The 24654-nt window shown below is 34.9% G+C and overlaps 1 protein-coding gene across 1 annotated transcript in view; it reads left to right on the plus strand.

The window, feature by feature from the left end:
- LOC117327329 overlaps nt 1-23208 on the plus strand; it is a 42995-nt gene extending 19787 nt beyond the window's left edge. Inside the window, exons 2-5 of the mRNA XM_033884259.1 lie at nt 17414-17540; nt 18195-18803; nt 19002-19630; nt 22800-23208. Coding sequence (XP_033740150.1) covers nt 17453-17540; nt 18195-18803; nt 19002-19630; nt 22800-22817 — 1344 coding nt within the window. The 5' untranslated portion in view covers nt 17414-17452 and the 3' untranslated portion in view covers nt 22818-23208. The remainder of the gene's footprint in view (nt 1-17413; nt 17541-18194; nt 18804-19001; nt 19631-22799) is intronic.
- Nucleotides 23209-24654: the final 1446 nt, after the last annotated feature.

Genomic DNA, 24654 nt, shown 5'->3' on the forward strand with positions numbered 1-24654 from the left:
CCAATGCAATGGAAAATACGTTGGCTTCATGTATGCATAACAATATTCTTTCCAGTCAAACACCCTACTGTTGCACAAGGACGTACGTTATTTTCTGTTCAATGGGGATGTGTGATTATCCCCGCGCTACTAAGTTGTAGTTCTACCTGTGATATGTATATTAAATTTGTAAACATTGGTTACAGTATTCCTTTGAATAATTATGATGACAGCATATTGATTGTGTTTTGTATCATAGTACCTATTCAGACATGAAATGGTTGTGGAACAAACCAAGCAGAAAATGGAACAGCTTTGATCCTTGATCATCCTGTCGTTGCCACCTTTTAACATTCTATTTCGGACCTGCGTAGTTAACCGTTTAGATTGTCGTCATGGTAACTGGACATTTTTACATCCTCACTAATAGCCATCTTTCCTGATGGCGTCTCGCATCACGTTTGCTATAACAAGTCCGTCATATTTAGAATAGCGTTATTGGCATACTACCTTGATACGAAATAGCAATATTCATGATCTAGTTTCCAATTGCTTAGGTTTGATTATCATACTATACAGTAATAAACAACCTTAGATATTCTTGTTCTAAACACATCTGTAGGAATATTGCAGTCATACCGAAGAATTGTGTAAACGACATACAATACATGCATATCATCACCTTGCAATACAAATCCGGGAGGTACATCTACATTATGCAGCTATTCAGTCCTACTAGGTCTCGTCAGTGGTCTTAGGGACATCATACAGCAGTATTGTCCTTCTAGGACTCGCCAGTGATCCTAGATACATTATACAGCTGTTTTGTTCTTCTAGAACTCGCCAGTGATCCTAGAGACATTATACAGCTATTTTGTCCTTCTATGACTAGCCAGTGATGCTAGGGACATCATGCAGCTTCTTTTGTCCTTCTAGGACTCGTCAGTTATTCTAGGGACATCTTGCAGTTGTTTCGTCCTTTTAGGAATCGTCAGTGATGCTAGGGACATCAAGCAGCTTTGTCCTTCTAGGACTTGCCAGTGATCATAGGGACATCATGCAGTTGTTTTTGTTTTTGAAGACGAAGAAGGACATCTAAAAAAAGGTCGAAAGGAATGTTAAAATCTAGATGAGATGCTATATCCCCATAATGGAATAAATTTCATTATTTCCGATGTTGGATTTCAAGCGAACGTCTACGAAAATAACAAAATAATCAATAGCAAACACAGATCATAGAAATCGCATATGACAGTAAATGTATAATTTATTTGTTGTATAAAAAATCAACATGTAATTTCATTGTTGCTGTTATTGCCATCACACGCGGAATGACGCTTTTTCCAATATGTGTATGATTTGGTCTGACCTTATACATACTAATGACTGAGCCTCGAGATCAACTAGAGGGACCCTCGGGAAATTCTTAATACACTGATAGCACTTGTCTGCGCTGATATGTAATGGTATAGCCATAGTTTATGTTTGGCAAATCAAATTACCCGACCGTCAATGTTCCTTTTGTAATTAAAAAAACGCAATTCAGACCAAAATAAGATATTAATTGATTCGCAGACAAGCACTTCCATGAATATATGTCATTGTTAAGAATAGGTTGATTGATTTTTGCAGCGATGAAAAACTTATATTAATGATAAAAACTATGCTAACAAGTGTGGCACTGCTGAAGGGTAAACGACAAAAAGGGAACGTAAGTGAAATGGAAGGAGGATAACTAGATGAGCATTCGTTTATAGTAAAAAGATATTCACATATGACCTTTATATGTGTAATCAATATTATATTTTTGTTGGTGAATTCTCTATATTTATGACCTTTATGACTGCTATCACATCTACTGTAGACGTAGAGAAGAAATAAATTTTAAGCCTTTAGAATGGATGTGTTAGGCGAATGTATTATCTAACTAAAGAATCCGTATATTTAAATGTCACGATATCTCTATGTGACCTAAGTGGTAGTCGTATGACCTTAGCTGCTGTGTGACTAAGTCACCAGTGGTAGTCGTATGACCTTAGCTGCTGTGTGACTAAGTTACCAGTGGTAGTCGTATGACCTTAGCTGCTGTGTGACTAAGTCACCAGTGGTAGTCGTATGACCTTAGCTGCTGCGTGACTAAGTCACCAGTGGTAGTCGTATGACCTTAACTGTTGTGTGACTAAGTCACTAGTGGTAGTCGTATGACCTTAGCTGCTGTGTGACTAAGTCACCAGTGGTAGTCGTATGACCTTAGCTGCTGTGTGACTAAGTTACCAGTGGTAGTCGTATGACCTTAGCTGCTGTGTGACTAAGTCACCAGTGGTAGTCGTATGACCTTAGCTGCTGTGTGACTAAGTCACCAGTGGTAGTCGTATGACCTTAACTGTTGTGTGACTAAGTCACCAGTGGTAGTCGTATGACCTTAGCTGTTGTGTGACTAAGTCACCAGTGGTAGTCGTATGACCTTAGCTGCTGTGTGACTAAGTCACCAGTGGTAGTCGTGTGACCTTAACTGTTGTGTGACTAAGTTACCAGTGGTAGTCGTATGACCTTAGCTGCTGCGTGACTAAGTCATGAGCTACAGTCGTGTGACATCAGCTGTTGTGTGACTAAGACATGAGCTGTAGCCGTGTGACCTCAGCTGTTGTGTGACTAAGTCATGAGCTGTGTTCGTATGACCTCAGCTGTTGTGTGACTAAGTCACCAGTATTTGCCGGGAGACCTTAGCTGTTGTGTGATCGTCTGAAAAATGAAGACAACAATTTTTTTATACGAGCCTTAAGAGTCATTACCAGATGTAGACATAAGAGAAATGAGCGATATATAATACCACACATGTACAGCAAATATGGATTTCAGATCCGATCTATTCAAAAGACAAATTCTCTACAACATATGAATTATTCCAAACATACTTATCCGAATTATAATACTGGACTTCAACACTTCAGAACACCAGTAGGAGTAATGCTAGGATACTAGAACCTCATACTACTTATCACATTTAGTTCAAAAATGCTAACACAGCGCCATTAGGTAACCTCCTGTAGTGATGGTGGATTATTTCAAATGCTTCTATAATGGTAAGGCTTTATGTAAACTTGATAACATGTTTAGCTTAAAAGCTAGTCTTACACACGGTCAAGATAATTATAGACAGCAGCATTAAATATTAGTCCAAAGAGAAGCTGTTTGCTGCTTTCTTAAATGATAAAAGCGTTGTACAGTTTCTCACAAGGCTTGTTAAAAGATTACATATATGAGCTCCTTGATATTTAAAGACTTTGAAATTGTTTGTATTATGAGACGGTAGGTAAAGCAATCATTTGTGGTTGAGAATGTGGTAGACCTATAATGAAACAATTTATATTTTGTGGAGCTAGATTGTTAGATTGTACATAAAATAGTCTGACTGTATAAAATCCCTTTACTTTAAGACAGCCATCTAAATCATTTAAACATTGCACTAACGGGGCTAAAAAAATCACAATCTAAAATAATTCTGGCTGCTCTCTTCTTAAGTAACTCGTTTACTTATCAATATTCTGTTTTGTACTGTTCCCCTTGACAGTATTAGGATTGATAAAACTGTTAAAAAACGTAATACAGGAAGTCTGGCTTAAAATGGTCTTATCTTTTTCGTTTGAAAAATTTAACGTGATATCTTTCTACATACATATGAGAACTGGTAATCCCAAGACATACAAGCATCAACTGATACTCCTAACAGCTTTTCATGTTTCACCTCTTCAATATTTACATAATTTTTGACAACAGATAGTTAACCTTTTAATTTACTTTTCCTCTGTGAGGTAGAACCAAGCAAATCTTTGTTTTTGTCATTATTGATACACATTTTGTTAGAATCCCACCATGGTGAAACTGACCTAGCATCCTCGTTGATGTTTTTATTTACATCATCAATATTATATTCGCATGGGTCTGAACTGCAGTATCATCTGCATACATATACATATCACTCTGATTAGTAACTAGGAGGAGATCGTTTACATACAAAATAAACAACAATGGCCCCAATATTGATCCCTGAGGGACCCCAACTAAAAAGGGGGAGAAAATCACTTTAAAGTATTCTTAAGATTTGGAACTTGAAATCTCCCGCTCAAATAACTGTTTAAAAATGTATTGTTCTGGATAAACACCCATATAAATCAAGTTTTGAAAGAAATATTTGGTGATTAACTGGGGCTTCCGTTTGTTTTGTCCTTCATGCTACGTCATATTTGTGTTGATTATTGATACTTTGCAGATTTATTATAAAATATTTACATTTTGGTGGCAAAGCCATGATATAAACTAAGTAAAAAGATTTGCAGTCTATGTGAGCATAATTGACACCCAAAACGTGACACCAATCCGTGCCGCGCATGAATATATTCACCCACTGGACCTACTTGTAACTAACGTAAACAATTATGGCTCTATGAAAAAAAGCCTAGGACTACTTGTTTTTTTATGTTAGTTAAAAATATCAAAAAGAAATTTTATACAATATTGTTACACAAATAATAAAAAGAATTGAACAGACTGTGTTTTTTTCGTATTATTTCAATGCACATTTTTTGTTTGCCAATCTGCACGTGATAAATGAATCTTGAAAAAATAGGCTGTTCTATTTATCGAACCCCATTGGCGAAGTCGCTGAATATTTGCATTTTGTATGCTAACTCAATTTTAATTTTCAAAAATAACAAAACAAATATGTCGATAATGTAAATATAAGCATTAAACTGTCTTTTTTGGTGTCTATGGTCGATATAGATGCCAGAGTTTTGAAAACAAACATGTCATATTGTGCTAGCGCACAATATGACGTTTGTCAATATAATTAAATATGAATGAATTAGATAAAGGCTGACTGTTTTAATTGACATGCATATGTGGATATGTGTACTGGCTGTGAATAATACCACAAACATTGTATATCTTACGTAAGGTAGCCCGGAAGTACAATACTAACCTATTCAACACACTGTCAGTGAAATTGACCTATTTCAGGACAGGACGGTGGTCTGATTTTATGTCATATTCACAAACAATGACCTAAATACCTTTAATACGTAGTCAGTGTATTTGCGCTAATAACAACCACTACAGAGGCCGTCCAAAGTGATAGATTTCACTGATATACTAGTCACGTGGTTCCGGTGTCGTGCAGCATGTGCGTGATGGATAATTCACACTTGATATGAAGATAAACATGGTCATTTTCTGGTCAGGCAATGGTATTGAAGACTCACGAAAAATACGCATGTTAAAGCACTCCAAATGATTATGACGTAGGTAAATAGATCAATCCGATCCCATAATTCGTCACGTGTTCCGGAAACAGTTTACCGGTTTCCGAATTATCTTTCATATATATATATATATACTGATGACGGTAACCTGTCTCTTTCTTTAAGGTTGACGATATCGGAGAATAAATGAAGTCAATAATCCTATAACAAGGAAATAATTTTAGATTGTATTTTTTAGAAGCTTTCGAGAAATATTTCTTTAATCAAATCGGCCTTGGCCTGAACAATTTTGTGCTTGGCCTTGGCATTTCAAGCGACGTGACCGGAATAAAAAAAGGCTTTAATTGGCACTATTTGCTACCCCATTTATCTGAGAAATAAGTTGAGCACGCAAGCAATAAAGCTGTATTTAGATCCTCTAATACTTCTTTTTATGGAATGCAGAACTCAGGATGTAATTGCATGGATAGAATCTCCAATCTACATATATATACCAATATGTCTGGACCAGAGCCGTCTGCCGATTACAACGCTAATTATACTGAACGATCACCCTCGATGACTCGAAAAATGGCTGCCTTGGCATGGCCGAGATTGACATAGCAATGCTCGCTTGAACAGTATCGCTAAGATCAGTAATACCCCGTCCATGTCAGGAGATATGCTTACAAGTCGTTTTATATGTAAGGTTGGTAAAATTCATTGATGTTAGGGGATATGGATGTCCTTTTTATGTAAAAACCCCAATAACATTCGATAGAAGTCAGGAGTGTGGATATATCTTTATACATAGAGTCGATAAAATAACATTGATATGGAGGTTTTGAGTGTCTTTTAATTCGGATGTCGTCGGGAGTATCGGTGTCAATTTATTGAAATAAAACCATGGTTATGGATCACGTGACTATTGGGGATATAAGGTGAATTCCTGGACTATGTGTACCATTGGACGCCTAAAACTGGGCTCCATTGTTGTATGGAATGTCTTCGATAGTTTTACCACTCGTAATTCTGTGTGTTGATACAGCAATATAAATGATATTGTGTAATTAAGTACCATTATGTATCTAATACATGGGATATCAGATAGTTCATGTTCTCTTAACAAGACGAAAAAAGAAACACAACCCAAACATAGGAAGGCCCTAGCAATTTAAGGAAAAACGAATGTGTTTCTAAAATCTTTTAAGTTGTTTACAAGAATTTCTATATACCGAAAACACCACAAAAAAGTGTCCGTAATTTTTTTTGTGTACTTACTTTGCGTCTAATACAGCTTTTTACAACAATAGAGCATACGTATTTACATTATTTTGTATACAGAGTATGTTTTGTAAAATAGATTGTAAAATCCGGTATGTTTTGTACAATATATTGTAAAATCCGGTATGTTCTGTACAATATATTGTAAAATCCGGTATGTTTTGTACAATATATTGTAAAATCCGGTATGTTTTGTACAATATATTGTAAAATCCGGTATGTTTTGTACAATATATTGTAAAATCCGGTATGTTTTGTACAATATATTGTAAAATCCGGTATGTTTTGTACAATATATTGTAAAATCCGGTATGTTCTGTACAATATATTGAAATTTCCATTTTGTGTTTACGTATATTTTATGATATTGGTATGCCCAATTCTGAAAAATATGATACATGTTTTAGATATGCAAGCAATGCCAGTTAACCCTAAATAATATTTGTAATCTATACAACATTTGGAATTTTAATACAGCTACGGTGTATGAAGGATAAACAATTTTATTTTTTCTATGTTTTTCAGACCTGTAAATACCATGGTAACGACTTAAACAACTTTTAAGATTGCAAAATATCATGATATTTGACCCAAAATGACACAATTTTTTTCTGAAACCTATTTGGAATTAAATATCTCTATCCCAAAGACAGAATTAATCTTGTTTGGACATATCTTGTACACTAATTTTTCCCGCAATCTTACCTTGATTATGAGCCACCATTTTTCGCTGAAGGCAAAACTAAATTTCCTGCGTAATCACACTTTACGAAAATCCGGAAATTTAAAGTTCGGAACCAATTTATCTATTTTAGTTTTAACAAATGTGAAGCCTGTATGTACTACTTCATAATGAATATATATCCCAATCATAGTGTACATTTATTTTTTTCATTTTCATGCATTTCATAATACAGTTATATAGGCATTTTTTTTGGCATTATTTGCTTAACAAAAAATCACCCATGATCAGGCAGTCTTTCTGTAGTCTGCTACCTATGCTGTAATGAATAATTCATGTGCGTTAATAGCCAATGACAATATAATATGTAGCACCTTATGGACATATAGCTATAACGTACATGTGTAGGAGAAGAGAATTAGCCCCCATCTTGCTGTATGAACACAAAAGACGATTAATGATTGCTTATTGCAGTTTCACCTTTCTTTCCTGTATTTTGTTGTTGTTAGTGTCTCTTTGACCCCTATCCTCGCCTGACTTGTATGTAAGCGTTTTGCCGACCCCTATCCTCACATGACTTTTATGTAAGCGTTTCTTTGACTCCTATCCCAATATGACCTTTCTGTGAACGTCTCGTTGACCCACATCCTCGCACGACCTTTTTTGTGGGCGTCTCTTTTGCCTCATTCTCAAAACAACTGACTGTTACAAAGTCGTTGATCCCTGTGCAAACAGCCATCCGCAAGCCTGTCAGAGACCATAAAGGAGACGGAAACGATCAATTTCATACATTCCTCTTTTGGGACACATATTCTTCTTCTACGTTTCATCTTTTATTTAAATTCCCAGCGTATTTCTCTTCATACACCGACCAAGCTAGGTTCGCAGAGTGTTCTTAGGTATGCAATCTATAACCACTCCTTAAAAACTCTAAATTGTAGGACAGCATTGATCCATGTTTTCTTATAATATAACTGGAATGGTTTCCTTCCGATTGAAAAGCTACCACGTGCAATAATTCTTGCTGGTATTAGAGTATACCAATAATTATTGTGATATTATCGGTTTATTACATTATACAGTGACTTTATAGTTTGTTATAGTTTTTCTTACCTAATCATTAACAGTTAAAAAATATCATAGAGAAATTAGCTTAAAATATTAGTCTTAATGTTATATATGGTAATGTAGATAACCCTTTCCTCTTCTTCGTCTTTTCTCAGTATGGTGAATACATTTTTGGGCGTTGTGTAGAAACCCCACAGGACGTTAACATGTAGTTGCTGTAATTTAGTTTCAATCCAATAAATTACAATTTCGGAGAACGCTACCAGCATCTCACAACATCATGTTTGCTTATGGCAGGGAATATATTGCTAATGGATAACATATCTCTAGGGCATGGAATTGATCAGATTTGAATAAAACCCTCTAACGAGAAAAGCTTTGATATACATCATTTCGCTGTACTTTTATTACGGATTTCGAGTTCTCTCCATCTCGCTGGATGTCTCTGAACACGCTATTCGCCGTCAAGGCAAGCCAGAAGCTTCCGTGTCACGCCATTTAATGCCGAATCCTGAAATTCGGTTAAATTAGATTTAATTTCACATTATGTTAACAATGGGGAAATGGATTTCTCTTAATAAGATTGCACATGCAATTTAAGTTCAAGGAGACATAAGATTGTCATGTTCATTGTTGTTCAGAACGTAGATAAAGAGTTTATGACATGCATCAAATTATTCAAAATGGTCTGCCAAGTACATTGTATCTTTGAAGAAGTTCGAATGGAAAAGTGTAGCAAAAGGCCATTCTTAAAAGAATTTTAATACAAATGATGTCAATTGAAATTATTGTTTTCCTTGGGATAAATGAAATACGTATTTTGTTTGTTTGAAGTCATTTATTTTTTAAATTTTGACATGAGGATTTCAATGAATCATATTCATATACATAAATAAAATATACATCACTTCGGGTTCCCCTGACATTTGGCCTACAGACATCTTGCTACCATACTGACTATAACAGCATTAAAACCATTGTTCATTACTTAAATAATGACACATATAGAGATAATTGAATTTTCTATATTTGTCACGACATCACGTCCAAATGGATTATGTAATAGAATCGTTACTATAAATAGACCAACTTGTCCCGGAATCCGCTTAGAATGGACAGATTAAGCTTGTAGGATAATGCGTCCTGGTGCGGGAGGATGGTCGTCAAATGTTTCATTGTTTTAATGATGCGCGAGGGTTACCATGACAAATGTCGTTGTTATTGGTGCCCAAAGGTTATCAAGGAAAATGTCATTCCTACTGGAGCCCGAAGATTATCAAGGTAAATTGAATAGTGGTCCGCGAGGGTTATCATGGCAAATGGAATTGTTTCTTGTGCGCGAGGGTTACCATGGAAAATGACATTGTTACTGATGCGCGAAGATTATCATGGCAAATGTCGTTGTTACTGTTGCGCGAGGATTATCATGGCAAATGTCGTTGTTACTGGTGAACGAGGGTTACTCTGGTAATTGGTATCAGCGCCCTTTTTATAGTGAGCAAAGACTATTATGACAAATGTCATCAAGGTTCGTTACACTTGGGGCCAAATCTGCACTTTGACATGCCTTTCATTAGTTAGTTTATGCCATTTACTGATTGAATTTGATCATTGCATTGTTTTCCATGCTTAAAGGCAAATTAATCCAGATATGCACATGATTTGCTTATGGGTTTTCAGATCAAGTGGAATTCCTTTCCACTAATTTCGTCGCCTTGTTTCACCTAGAAAAGAACATATTTAACCTGTCAAGATACATAGCGGTACACTTATTTTCAATAACAAGTATCTCTCATCGAATACCTTACATTGGTGTACTATGGGAAAATGTAATAGTCGAAATCATTATCTAAATAGAAACAATCTTTTATGTGTCTTTTTAAAGGGACTACAACTATAGAAATCATTACTGTCATATTTTTTTTTAAATATAATAAAACTAAGACTTTCCCTTAATTACGAAATTTAAAAGTGTCTGCAATCGTGTTTTGGAAATAACAAAATCAGCGCAAAAAATAGCATTACAATTCGGTATGTTCTACAAAATGCGTATATTATCGCTTGTAAGTAGAATGGTGTTCGGACTCGTCAGTCACACCCACAAGACTCCATTCTGCTTTATCCGAGTAATATCAACGAGTTAACAGTATTTTATAACTCGTGCACATATATATTTATAGAATATTTTACTGTCATATTCTGAAGACATGGCACTATTTAACTTATTATTTTTTATTTATTAGGAAGATACGTCAATCTAAGAAAGGTGGAATATTTTCTTTCTAAGGTCTATAATTTCTGGTATTAACAGCAAAAATGTAACTACAGTTCCTTTATTTTCTAACTTGGTATAACATAAGAACGGATGAATAAGTCAAGAACATGTAAATTTATTAGAAAAATTAGCAATACTAAATAAATAAATATATATATATAATTTGAAATTAATTATTTATCGTGGCATTCTCGTGACACCTGAACAACTAGAAAGGAAGACGAATACAATCTGCACCCTCTCCTCCCCCCAGTCAACTACAGTAGATTAGCCTTTTATATAACCCGACAAACATACTCAATATTAGCTCCATTCCCTTGCCATGCAGAAATATTCTCCAAGTAATCACCACTTTAGAAATTTCTTAGGCGCGGAAGACTTTGAAGTGACAGATAATAAAAAACAACTTCTTCGAGTATGGCACTGTCCAGAAGCAATATATTGATTTCAAAGGCAAAAGCATTATACTAAAGCATACAGTTCTCTAGTTCGTAGGAGGGAGTATCCGTGTCTAATGATCTAACTATTGCTCCTGGATTTGACATTTCCTATAATTGGTTTCATATAAGAAATAAAATGGATATATAATTGCCTTTAATTAGGAAAAGATTTTCCAGAACCATATGTGTCTTGGAAGAGCGATCTATACTCAGGAATGTTACGTAAGGGCAGTAGAACAGCTGAACAGGAAACCCAGACTTTATATATATACATTGTATATATATTTCTTATTTGAGATGACAAAAACCTCTTATGTTATTATTTTGATCAGAATAGTTCTACTGAATAACATCAAAGACGTATATATTTTCCTGATATTGTTTTAATCACTCTGATATTGACAATATATTTTGTGGTTAGTTTCAGCGTGAAAGTATAAGACAATAGAGTGTATCGTTAAGGCTTTATTTAGTAGAGGATGACCTCCAATATCTGGAAAAAATGAATAATTCCTTTTTTGATATTAGGAAAGTAATGATTTACAGTAAATTTTAGACAATCTGCATTCGTCTTTGCTTCTGAGTTTGCCTTTTTGTAACTATATGATATACAATGTATACATTTTCTTCAAACAATACCTTTACTAGTTTATTTGATTTTATTTATTTTCCTTTATTTTGCTTTATTTGATAAACCTGCCAATGTTTTCGTACTATCTACTTCCTATGCTATTTAACATAAATGGAGGGGAAAAGGATGATCTTTTCATTTGTCTATTCATTTTATGTTTTGATTACCTTAACAAAAACAGAATTTATCTTTTATCATACAATTTTATAGAAGAAAGAGCTATGATTGAACTATTATAAACAGAGGAAATTTAAGATAGAAAGCCGTGGTTTCTTTGAGCTGTAATGTATTCCTGCCCTCAGATTACATATGAAATCATGTTAAAAATACCACGCATTTTGCAAATTGTGAAGAATCGTTTCATTTTTGTTACGAAACACAAGTTTTAAATAACTTTCTGGAAAATGTGGTGTAATTGTGTTTTAAACACAAATCACACACACAATAAGTGAGTTTGTTAAATAATTCAGCTGCAAACACATTAATGTAATATCGTCACAGTAAAAACGGTGTACTTGAAACACATTAATGTAATATCGTCACAGTAAAAACGGTGTACTTGAAACACATTAATCACGTTAGAAAATGACAAAAATTAATAATTTAATATACTTTGTACCAGAAACCCGACATTAACGTCATTATTATTCCTTCAGTCCTGTTCTATAATTGTTCGTTGTATTGACAATATAATTATTCCACATACAAAGAGAATTCTATCAGTGTACAACAAATAAACATGCATACTGCTGACTTCACGCTGCATTATTTCTATTAGTTAGATCGAAACAGGAACATGTGATTTATGAGTTGTTTTAATTGATGATCATGATTTACAAAGAAGTATTACACACCTGTACTCTGTACATTGTTATTTGCTCTGTTCTGAGATTCCTAATTATATTCTAATTAACACATGATACTCTTTATTTAAAGCAGATTTATTATGTTATCATTTTTTAACAAAAACATTAATTAGTAATATGTCTGCTTATTCAGAAGATACGGTACAAATTGAGTAATAAATTATGACTGTCTGAGGCATTTCGATTACTATAAGATACATTTCTATTTATATAACGGTTTCTTTATTTCAATAAGATATTGTATCTGTTTTTTATGGAACTATCTCCAAATCATGTTAAAATATCTCTAATAAATTTTCGACTGACAGTCTTTGGATTAAATATTTACTTGGTTGGCATACAGCTAGAGAGATATTATTGCAGATAAATTGATTTTTGTAGAATGGTTCATTATCGTGTTTTAAAGATTTTGTAATTTCTAATTCATTATCTATATGCTCAGTGCAATTCGTGCTGTTCCATATCCTTCCTCTCCGCAAGAGGCGCCCTCATACATCACAAGGTTATTCCGTGGTTGTTAGGGATGGGATAAATCGATATTACACGGGGTAGGGATAGACAGCTGGCACGCGCTATGACGTTGTTCATAATAACGTAACATCGCCATTATATATAGCGTAACCACGTCATAAATTGATAACATCATAAATTTCGACGAAATTTCATGGGACATTATGAATATTCATTAAAAATATTTCGCAACATCTCACAACTTTTTAATCATCTGAAAAAAATAATCAAACACGGAGCTGTACCGTGGATAGGGCTATCTCAACGTGAGAGTAAGAGAGCATGTTTATGTTTCAATACTTTCCTTTCTATTTCTAATAACGTCTTCAATCATTTGAGGACTCAAGCCATAATAATGTGGCGGGCGCTGATTTAACGGAGTCTGCTCTCGATGTCGTTTTATCGCCTCCGCCGTTCTATGGTATTAACGGAGTAATGCACGTGCACATGTAGATCCATTACCCAAGCGGAAAACGACACCAGGATAAAGATTCCATCGATCATATACACTCATAAAATGACTGACTAAATCTCACGCTATCTAGAAGGTATATGGTGTAGTGACATGATTAGTCGGACGAGATGTTTTAGTGTGATTTAGGATAAGGTGTTGTATTTTTAGCTAATGGTGTCGTTTTCTGGTCAATGATGCCGCGTGGTGGATTTGTAGTGATGTGTTTCTTGTGAAGGGTGTCGTGTTGTTCTTTAATTAAGTCATGTTTTCGTTTACGATTCGGTGTTTTCGGAGAATAAAATTTTGATCATTGTAATGGTGTCTTATTTTCGTATTCACTATATTTGGGGGAATGGTAGTGTAATATATTTTATGTGCATTTCAGCATAAAAAAGTCTTATCAATGGAAGATGTTTTTTCTTAGATATTTTCGATATCCGTCAATTAATCGGATGTCCTTCCTGCTGACGTGGTGGAGAAGTACAGTTCAGATTCCACAAATAGATTTCCATATAACTACTCCGTGGCAGACGATGTCTTAAATCATGACTTGCGGATTAATTTCTAAATGTGTGATCCGCCAGAAATGAAGAGTTCATGTGTGATGCTTTATAATCCGTTACATTTACGTCAAAGAAATCTGATTAAATGTGTTAATGTCATTTGGGAAGAATAAATGTATGATTATCAGAATTTCATTATTCCAGTTTCTCTTGTTTCAAATTCTAAGGGCGCTGTTATAAGGTGATATTATTTAAATCTATTTTTTTTTATTTTAACCAAAAGACAGAACTAAAGCCATCTGTTTGAATTCTTTCTTTCTTTCTTTCTTTCTTTCTTTCTTTCTTTCTTTCTTATATTAAAAGATATAATAATGTAGTTGTTGCAAGCTTTTTTTTACATACAGGAAATAAATATAGACCTACCAACTGTGTAAAGTTATATACGAGATCACCGAAATAGACCTTTCCTCAGCTTGTTTTAGGTTTCCCATACATTAACGTTTTGAGCCTCCCACACATGCCAAGCTTTAGTTGACTGCTATGCTGTACTGACGCACCTTTTTGTTGAATTATATATTAGTTTAGCTTAGTAAACATGTGATGGACTTCGGTACGCTTTGCTACATTATACGCCTTAAAAATCGTTCGACCCATTAAAATGGATCTGATCATTTTTATTGTACCTTCGATGTCGCGAATGTCATAAACAGATAAATAAATTCTATATATTAATAGTTCCCACGAGAAACAAATATTTTAGATTACAATACGGACATTGTGTTGAGAGGCGCTTCCAGTAGGATAGTCCTGGTGAACGATGACATACATATGTCTCCATAAGGTTTTTGTGAAGACAGACTACAGTGTTAACTGTTTACCATCAGGTTATGCTGTATGATATGGATACGATGAATGACTCGATGTGTAGACAACTATTCTAACGAGGTTACTACCCACCAATGTTGTTTACTCTGTGCCTGATTGATATACAGTTGGACAAACGGACGAGGAGACATTTTGTTCGATATATAACAATTAACAAACTTCCTTGGATTGATTTCGACTACACAATATGCAATACACAATACAATGTTAAGCATCTTCCATGTTTAATCTGATCTCCAGGACCTCGTGTTGTTATCAGCTTCACCCTTGACTAGATTAATAGCCATGTTAGCTGACAATATTCAATATACACTAAATTATACACCCAACAGACGATAAACATCCATTCTCCAATAACTAATAACGTCACTGTAGAGCCGTATCTTCAGATCAAGACGCCAATACTGTTTTTTTTTAAAGAAAATTTGTCATACATGACCAATGAACGTCTAGGAAACAACTGTTCAATTATTCACTACATTATCGGAAGAATTCCTATTTAATGACGTTATTGACAATATATATATAGACCTTTTACCCTTCTTTGAGATCTATAATCTTTTTTTTTAAAATAGACTCGTGATCGTGGCGTGGGCGGGATCGCGCAATCACAACCAATCAGATTATGCCGGAAGTCAGTGTAACGAGACTCCGCAGAGATACCAGGGTCGCAAATGGGTTTCAGAGATTAAAGTCAACAGTTACATTAATTGGATAACGCATGCAATCGGTCGTTATGATGATTCCATACAAACAGTTCAACCGTATTAGTGTTTCTGACAAGGAAGGCAATTGGAACTAAAATAATTTGCATAATGATTTAAATTTAACATTTATCTTTAAAATTCATTCCTGCGACTGCACTTTCACACTGTGAATTTGAATGAATAATTCGGAAACTTAATCAAGATTTATGAAGAAAAAAAAATTCATTGTGAAGATAGAAACTAATAATATAGCCGAACCGAGAGGACATCTGAGTATTTAAAGGGCAACATTTGTAATCAGTGTTGTCCTTTAGACAACCTACACAAATGCAATATTTAGTGAAAAAAGTAAATACGTTCGAATGCAATTCCAACGCCACAATTTTTTCAAAGGGCATCCATGTTTTGTGAGTGAACGAGTAGGCGTTGTTTGATTGAGCTCGTCATTGATTAGTGTATTAAAACTTTGATCAAGCAGTCCCATCATTACCTTACCAGCAGTTTGATGACCAAAACACTACAGGCAGTAGTATCAAGAATTGATTGAACGTTCTGTTTCTGGTAGGAAAGGATAAATCTTCCTTTCCTCACCTTGGCAAAAGGCGGCTAATATATACCTTATAACGTCACTACTCAAAATAGGATAATGTCAGCACTTTTTGCAGCGTCATCAATTCTGTCACCCATTCTTTGTGGCATGCATAATGGCGCGATGTATTCATCTAACAACAGGAAACCGTGTAGAAAACTTACCAATCACGCTTGCGTGTGACGTAGACATAGATGAAAAAAACCTACCCTTGTGTTGAAATATCTTTATCTCTATTTCACACACGGACTTGCAATTCTATTATTTTCTTGGCCTGTGCAGGCTTGTTAAGATGTTTACAGATGCCAAATTTCCTATTCAACTCCTTGTGTCACCATAGGGATGAAGCGGCGGAAGCCCCCATCGTAGTTCCTAGAGTGTGTTTTACACACCACGTGACTCTAGTTACATTTGTGGGGTTGCGACTGGTGGAATCTTATGTTGTTACAAATGAACAACGCCATAGTGAAAATGCAATGACGCCACGTCAGCATCACCATACATTAAAGTAACGTCAGCATTATATACATATTAGGGCCAACAGTTTAATAGAAAGAAAAAAAAGAGATTTTTTTTATCCCAATATCAACGCTAAGAGGACGTCACCATCCTCATAATTATAAGCTAAAGAATTCCCCCTCGGGGCTGAAAGATTCTAGCGTTCGTGTTTGTATTGCAAAGTAGATGTCAGCTTGTCTTTATTGTTCGGAGAGTACAAAGTGATTTGTTTGCTTAATTTGTGGGGATTATGTTTGGTTAACAAAGGTTTAATATCATAAACAAGGGAGCACACACCTAATTAATAATAATAAAAAAAAATGTATATGCTAATGAATATATGTAATTCTACAATTTCCCATATAATTTTTTTTCTTCATTTTTCTGAAATAAGATAAATGTCTATCAGATGACATTTAGATAGGAATGCAAATAATAAATTAGGCCAGTTATATTAGATGAATTGCGTTCTAGGAAAGAACAACGTTAACATCTTAAATTCAGGGTGATCATTAAGAAAATTGGAATCCCATCATTAAATACATTTAAGAAAGAGGGTGGACACTTTGCCGTAATATGAAATTGAAATACATAAAAACAATCGTTCCATGTTCCAGCATGCATTACTGTATGCGATTATACTAACGCCATTGTTGATCAATACATAGCTGGTACTGTAAACAGCAAACATTATTTCGTCTCCAAATATCTACTTTACATATCTATACGAAAGTATGAACCAAACTTGATTTTGTGCGATTTTTTTTTTTTAATTTGAAGTATTGATTTTTTTTTATTTCAGTGTCTCCGTGCAAGGGCAACTGTCAAATCCATCGACAGCATGCGCGTGGTGGTACTAATTTCCCTTGTCGGATTGGCACTGAGTGCGCCGGTGCTGGAAGAAAATGAAGCCGAAGCGAAAACAATCGGTAAGTCAACGAATCATCAGTCGTAACCAACATCCAAAAGGTGTTGCTGATTACTGTCACTATTTTCGCCGTTAAAATTTAATCAATATAAACGATACCCAGGCACTTTCAGAAATAAATAATCAAATGGCGTCTGTCTTTCCATATGAACACATCAATGTATTTTAGTGCATGGAGGTTTTTTTCGAACTAAATTATTAGCTATGACAGCACATTTAAACAAAACATCAATTGCAGTTTCAATTTTCATATGCTTTTTAATTAAACAAAAATTCTAGAAGTTTTCATGTAAACGAGTTGCTGTTTAGATAATTGAAATATTTCATTGAAAAATACATTTTTGACACATGTTATAATTCAAAAATATGAACCGTGGATACGTTTCATCAATTCAAGTTCCGTAGATTTCAGTACTGATGATTTTTGCAATTATCCCGAAAAGGACATGTCATACGTTTTCAGTGACGTCATTTTGACTTCGTATCCTTTCCGTTAATTTGTCGTCACAATGTCACACGCTGGTTATGCGATAATTGATCGTTTGGAATATTCTTTTTTTCTTTCCAAAAATGAACCTAAGGCATCATTCTTTAAGAAAGAGTTACCTGACATTCATTAATGCTAAAAATACTGTATTTAAAAAAAATATTTCAGTGAAAAGATCTGAAGAGCAAATTGGCTTTGGTAACCAACAAAACAACCCTCAAGTTAAAAAGAAGAGTGATCCATCCATGCTTGAAGATAAAGTTGGATCCGTTGTTGCTGAGAGGCCACAAGAAATAATCCCAGTGGTCCATGACGTCGACAGTCAGGAGCCAGTTTCAGATAATAACGAGGCCAAAGTAGAAGAAGAATTGAATGCTATCATAAAGGAGGGACAAATGGCAGAGCAAGTGGCAGCCGAGGAGGCAGGGGAAAATTTACCAGTCGCTGAGGGCGAACAAGAATCGTCTGATAATTCTGATTCCAACGTGGAACGCAATAATGATGCTGAAGATGAGGAAAACGAACAAGAGGTTGTTGTGCCCGAAGAGGCAGTACCCGCAATGGCAGACACTGAGGAACCTCAACAGGAAGATGTTGCTTTGAGTAACAATATTTCTCCGGAGGAAAATGAGGCAATCAAGGAACTAATGCAGGAAAACATGGTCAGTTCGCAACCAGAAGACGACGACACACCGGAACAATTTGAGGATGTTGTAGGTGCACCAGAAGAGGGCGCTGCACAGGAGAATGATGCCCAGCACTCACTGGAAATGCTAGGTAGGACTTCGTCCATGTTCACTCCACTTTGAAATCTTACATTGAACACATTTATGTCACTAATATGGTGCATTTGATATATATTACTTCTTTTATTGACAAGTTGTTAATGTTTACCTCTCTCTTAACGAAGGTCATTTAAGGATGGGATCTTTTTGTGTATTGTAGAAATAATCTATCTTATGTTTAAACTTACAGATGAAAACCCCTTCGAAGCGTATCGCATGTTTAAGACCTACCAGAATGCCTTGTCCAGCTATCCTACATATTACCCGGACGCCTACAGAGGATATCTGAATGGACGCAGGAGAAGGGAATCCAGTACATTGTTGTCACGCCTGCGGAACAGTGAAATTAAGAGAAACCACCGCATCAAACGTGAATTGCCATACGGCGACAGCAGTCTATTTCCGTATTTCTACCCAGAACGAGAAGATGACCAAGAGGATTCTCTATATAGAGTAATCCCAGACCAGGAAATACTCGACAACGACCCTTACACATTGTTTCCTGAGGAAGCTTTGGACGAGGAATTAGCAGCAGAAGAAGACTTGCCTTATACAGATGGGGACGAAGAAGAATATGGAACACCCATTATGTATGGTGGAAAAATGGGATATTTCACGCCATCGAAGCGTCAGGACATGCTTAGTTTTGTCCCTGGAAATAAAAGGGATACATACTTTTATCCCTTCTCTAAGGAGCCAGAAACACACTACAAGGCGTTCGTGCCAGAGAAGCGGAGTTACCTTGAGAGCTATGAAGACCTTGTTCGACTGGCGAGAGCTTTGGCTATGGAGCCGCAGGACAGAGAACAATATCAACAGGTAAATTAAAATTATAATATAATTATGATTAAGATAATGTAATCATGTCTTAGGTTTGTAACCAATTATTGAAGAAAACGATATATATATATATATATAGTTTTTAATAAGAAAACATTTGACTTTATATTTTTTTCCTGATAGTTATCTTAAAATCCCACTAAACATCTTTCTCTTAATTTGAAAAAAGAAAAGGTTCTGTCAATTATGAATTTTTGTTTTGATAACTAAACATACCTTATATTTGGTGCTGAGTCGATAAAAAAGAATTTTGGTATTTTTCTGCCACCAAGCAATCAATATACCCGGTATATATCACAGAACATCTCGTGTCAGTTAAGTTAGTGTTGGGTTACACTCAGTGAGAAATAATCACAACATCAATTCATTTTTGTTTTTTTGTTTTTCGTTTTTTGTTTTTCGTTTTTGTTTTTTTGTTTTTGTTTTGTTTTTTGGAGTTTTTTTCCGCGTGGGAAACATTTTGCCAAATCCTGATTACGCTATTACATTTTAAAGACAATATTTCCATATTCCATGTATCTGGAGTTGGTTATTCATCATTGAGCTTGTCTGTTTGAAGCTGACAATTCAAAATTTCGTTGCGCCTATTAAAATAAAAGTAAGTACGTTTATAGTATATGTACATGATAATGTTTAAAAGGAGTCGCCCCGTATCAACGTATGGAAATCACATGCTAAACATACGTTAGTTTCTATCGTATTAAGCGACAATAAATTGAAATACGGACAAAACTTGTGAATTACACTTTTGTCAAGATTTAAACAATAATTACGGCTAATAAAGTCAAATACTGAACATGTATAGCGTAAAATTTTGGTTGTGTGAAATATAAACTAGGTTTCCGTGGTCAATGACGAATCAGGAAAAGAAAAACACCCTAGTACTCTAGGTTTATTTGGAGTGTTCCCAAATAATACAATTGAACGAACGCATGGTTAGAGTAATTTTTTGCATGCATTTCTAGATAGGGAAACAGACTTTTCAGAAGACGTTAAATTCGAAAGCGTGAAAATGTATTTGTGTGCATGTGAGGGAGTGTGTGTGAGTGTGTATGGATTGGTGTGTGGTTCTGTTTTTTTTGTTGTTGCTTTTTTTTATTTAATGAAAATGTGTCAAAGAATCGCCCTAGATTCGTAGTATGGACTGAAAAAAAAACTGATATTGCTGCTGGAAGCATTAAAATCGTTTTATGAAGAAATTTCTTTTGGGTTAGTACGAGTTTGGTAATTTTGGAAAGATTTTTATTCATTCCATTAAAAGCATTTAGTCGACCATTCCTTAACACAGCCTGTCCTTGAATATACCTCAAGTCAGTAAGAAACCGGAAATATGTCAATCAGTAATGCCAGTAGATATTTATATAAAATGCTTCAAATGCTTATCGCTAAATCTTCTTTCATCTTCACGAATTAGTTTTCATTGACCATTCAGTCGAGCGATGCAGTTAATGTATCTTAACGATATATATACAAAAAAAAAAAAAAAAAAGCAAAAATGCACGCCCCCCCCCCCCCCCCCCCCCCCCCCCCCCCAAAAAAAAAAAAAACAACATGCTGGTGTCATAAAAAAAACAAAAAAAAAACAGAAACAAAACAGAACAAACACACAGAAAATAACATGCTGGTCTAATTATCATTGGCACCATGTGGTAGCGTCATTCTTATCCTAATGGAGTGCAGTGGTTGTATTTAGTGGTTAGTCGCTGTGTAAATACTTGGTAATGACTAGCACATCCTATCATTACGGACTATCGGAGGCGACCTAACGGCTCCTACATGTGTACAGGACATAAATCAAGTCCGATCAGCGTATAACTAGCTGTGTTCGCAAAACGGAAGTCCTTACTTCTTGCGTGCGTTTGAGATATTTGCCTTAACAATGACGGTCACGTCGCGAAACCGCAGAGTTTTTGTGTGAAGAAGACATTGAGTGGAACCGTTTTGATCAGTCCTGGTTCGTTAACTCCCTCCCAGACGCGACCGCTAGAATGATATATTGAAATTCATCTATAAATAGACTAATATGTTGGACGTAGGTACAAATCATATTGACGTCATTCAGACTCCTTTTTCTCGCCATTAGTGACTATTTAGGAACATTATACAACATGTGTATCACGCTTCGCATTGTTGTTTGCAGTAATTGCGTTTTTATTTATCTTCTAGTCCATTGTTATGGTCGTGCATCGCGATAATCAATACATCGGGGCACGTCAATAACTCCTTTTGTTTATTGTTTATTTGTACAATGCTATTATCAACATTAATAAGCTGGTTGTGTAGACAGAACCTAATGTAAGAACCTTCAGAGTTCAACGTTATTTAACAACTTAACCGTATATTGACACTTGGTCTTGATTGGGTCATTCTATACGGTTTTTTTGTTATGTACTTTGTTTACCATAATAGCGACGTGACCAATTATGACCACAATATCATTCATCAGATGAAAACTTATCATATCTGAAGATGTATCCAGAAAGCTTATTATTTTCCCTGGACACGTCCATACTGTACTGGTAGAGTCAGACTGGTTTGGCGATTCGTTAGACCGCGAATCGACCTGTACTCTTAGTCTGACAACCAGCTACGTAGACCAATTCAATTGATATGCGTTGTCTTGTTTTCTACTTTTGATTCTATTATCTTCGTTACATACCTGATTTGATTACACGCGTCTACACGGATACTGTTGAGTTCTCACCTTGGGTCTGTAATCTGTACGCGACTCCTCGATTCGATAGCATTTCCATCTATTAGTTTGGCTTGCCAGACTGAACGCTGTCATACTCTCCAATAATAAATATCTAGTCAGGATTTTAAGTTAGGAAGCAAGACATGCCTTCCAGACAGTGATGCCGAAGTTTAGTGTCACCAGTGGATGTGTTTTGTTTGATAAAATATGCTGATTTCAGGAGAAAAAGACGTGTAAGAATGTTTACACGACAAGGCGTGTTAAAATCCTCAGTGAAATGTACAGACTTTTATTGATTTAATGCTCAGTGATGTTGTTTTATGTGGCAGTTGACAGTAATTTAACTAATTTTATATTCCAGTTTCCTTGAGAAAAACATCATTCAGTTAAATCACTGGAAATTATCAGGGGAAACTATCTGTATGATTTAATGCATTATTTTTTTTCTTTTAGGGATATGAATGGGAGTAAGGCCAACACTATTCTCACGTGGCCAAATACGAGAGTTGGATCCACGTGATACCAAAACTACTGGACCTGTTGGCTTTGGGAGAAAATAAAACAAGACTTTTGCTTCAGGCTTTGTCAATGATCTTCATTTTTGTCCCTTTTTTCTATTTCAAAACATTCCGCTTGTTGGTTCTGTGAAAGATCAATTGATTAGTTTTTGGTGACGCCCCGCCAATAGCCTCTGCTATCATTATTCCAGAAATGAATTTGGATTCCTTTGTAAATAACAGTTTGTTGTGAATCATGGTAATGTATATCAATATATGTTACATATATTTTTGTGAAAAAAAATCCATAATATGTGCATAGACACCTTGTTGAAATTTAATAAATGTCTGTCTTTTCTAAAATGTATTGCTCTTTTTGATACTTTTGAGGAAAAGAATACCTGTACTCCGACTTTCATGCGTTTATGAACCGTGCAATAAGCAGTTTTTCTGTGCAACTTGTATACACGTGTATGACATTCAGACCTTAGTTTCATCCATGTAACTTGAAATTCTACATTACAAAATTGAACCTTTAAATCCAATAATGTTTTACTATAGACAATTTGAAGTTTTAAGAATTTCCCTAATTTGAGAATATTGACGTAACCAGGACCCGGATTACTAAACTTCTACCGGCGACATGTTATCTATAGGTTATTTAGTAATCGTTTTCCTTTATTTAGCGTTAGACCCGTGGATAACAGAGTAGGTTATAAACATTGTACATCAAAATAACGTAAAGAGAAATAAAAATAGATTTGATAACGTCGGGACATACAGGACTGAAGTAATGTATGGATAAGTTAAAGAGTCTGAGCATACACCATTAACGCAAATGTTAACAACATAATATATAAGACAATTTTATCACACAATGTATCACACAATGTATAACAAAATGTACACACAATTTATAACACAATGTATAACAATGTATAACAATGTATAACACAATGTATAACACAATATATAACACAATGTATAACAAAATGTATAACACAATGTTAACACAATATATCACACAATGTATAACACAATATAAAACACAATGTATAACACAATGTATAACACAATATATAACACAATGTATCACACAATGTATCACACAATGTATCACACAATGTATAACACAATGTATAACACAATGTATCACACAATTTATAACACAATGTATCACACAATATATCACACAATGTATAACATAATGTATCACACAATGTATAACACAATATATAACACAATGTATAACACAATATATAACACAATATATAACACAATGTATAACACAATATATAACACAATATATAACACAATGTATAACACAATGTATAACACAATATATAACACAATGTATAACACAATGTATAACACAATATATAACACAATGTATAAATAGAGGCTACACAGCGAGTGGTTGTTGTATATGGTATAGCGGAATTGACCTGTTTTGTGTCGACGTGTGTTCTTTTCACAATATCAGGTGTGGTGTAAGGATATGACCTAATCTAAATGCCGCTATTTTAGATGCAAAACTGACCAATTCGGAAATGTATGGAAATATTACAATTCATTACAAAACATAATAAAATTATAATCAGGTTTATTCTCTCAAAGCAATGAATTGGTAATTTTTTCAATATTTTCAAGAATATAACAAAACAACTGTGAATTTCTTCGTGTGCGTTTTCATTTCCAGGACATCGTGAAGTGGCCTTCCAGTAAGCCAATCAAATTGCATTGAACCATGTGATAAAAAATCAACGGTCACCGTGACAACCAATCAAAAAGCATTTAGAGTTTATTCCACG

The sequence above is a fragment of the Pecten maximus genome, chromosome 5 (assembly GCF_902652985.1).
Source record: "Pecten maximus chromosome 5, xPecMax1.1, whole genome shotgun sequence".
In the NCBI taxonomy this organism is placed as follows: Eukaryota; Metazoa; Mollusca; class Bivalvia; order Pectinida; family Pectinidae; genus Pecten; species Pecten maximus.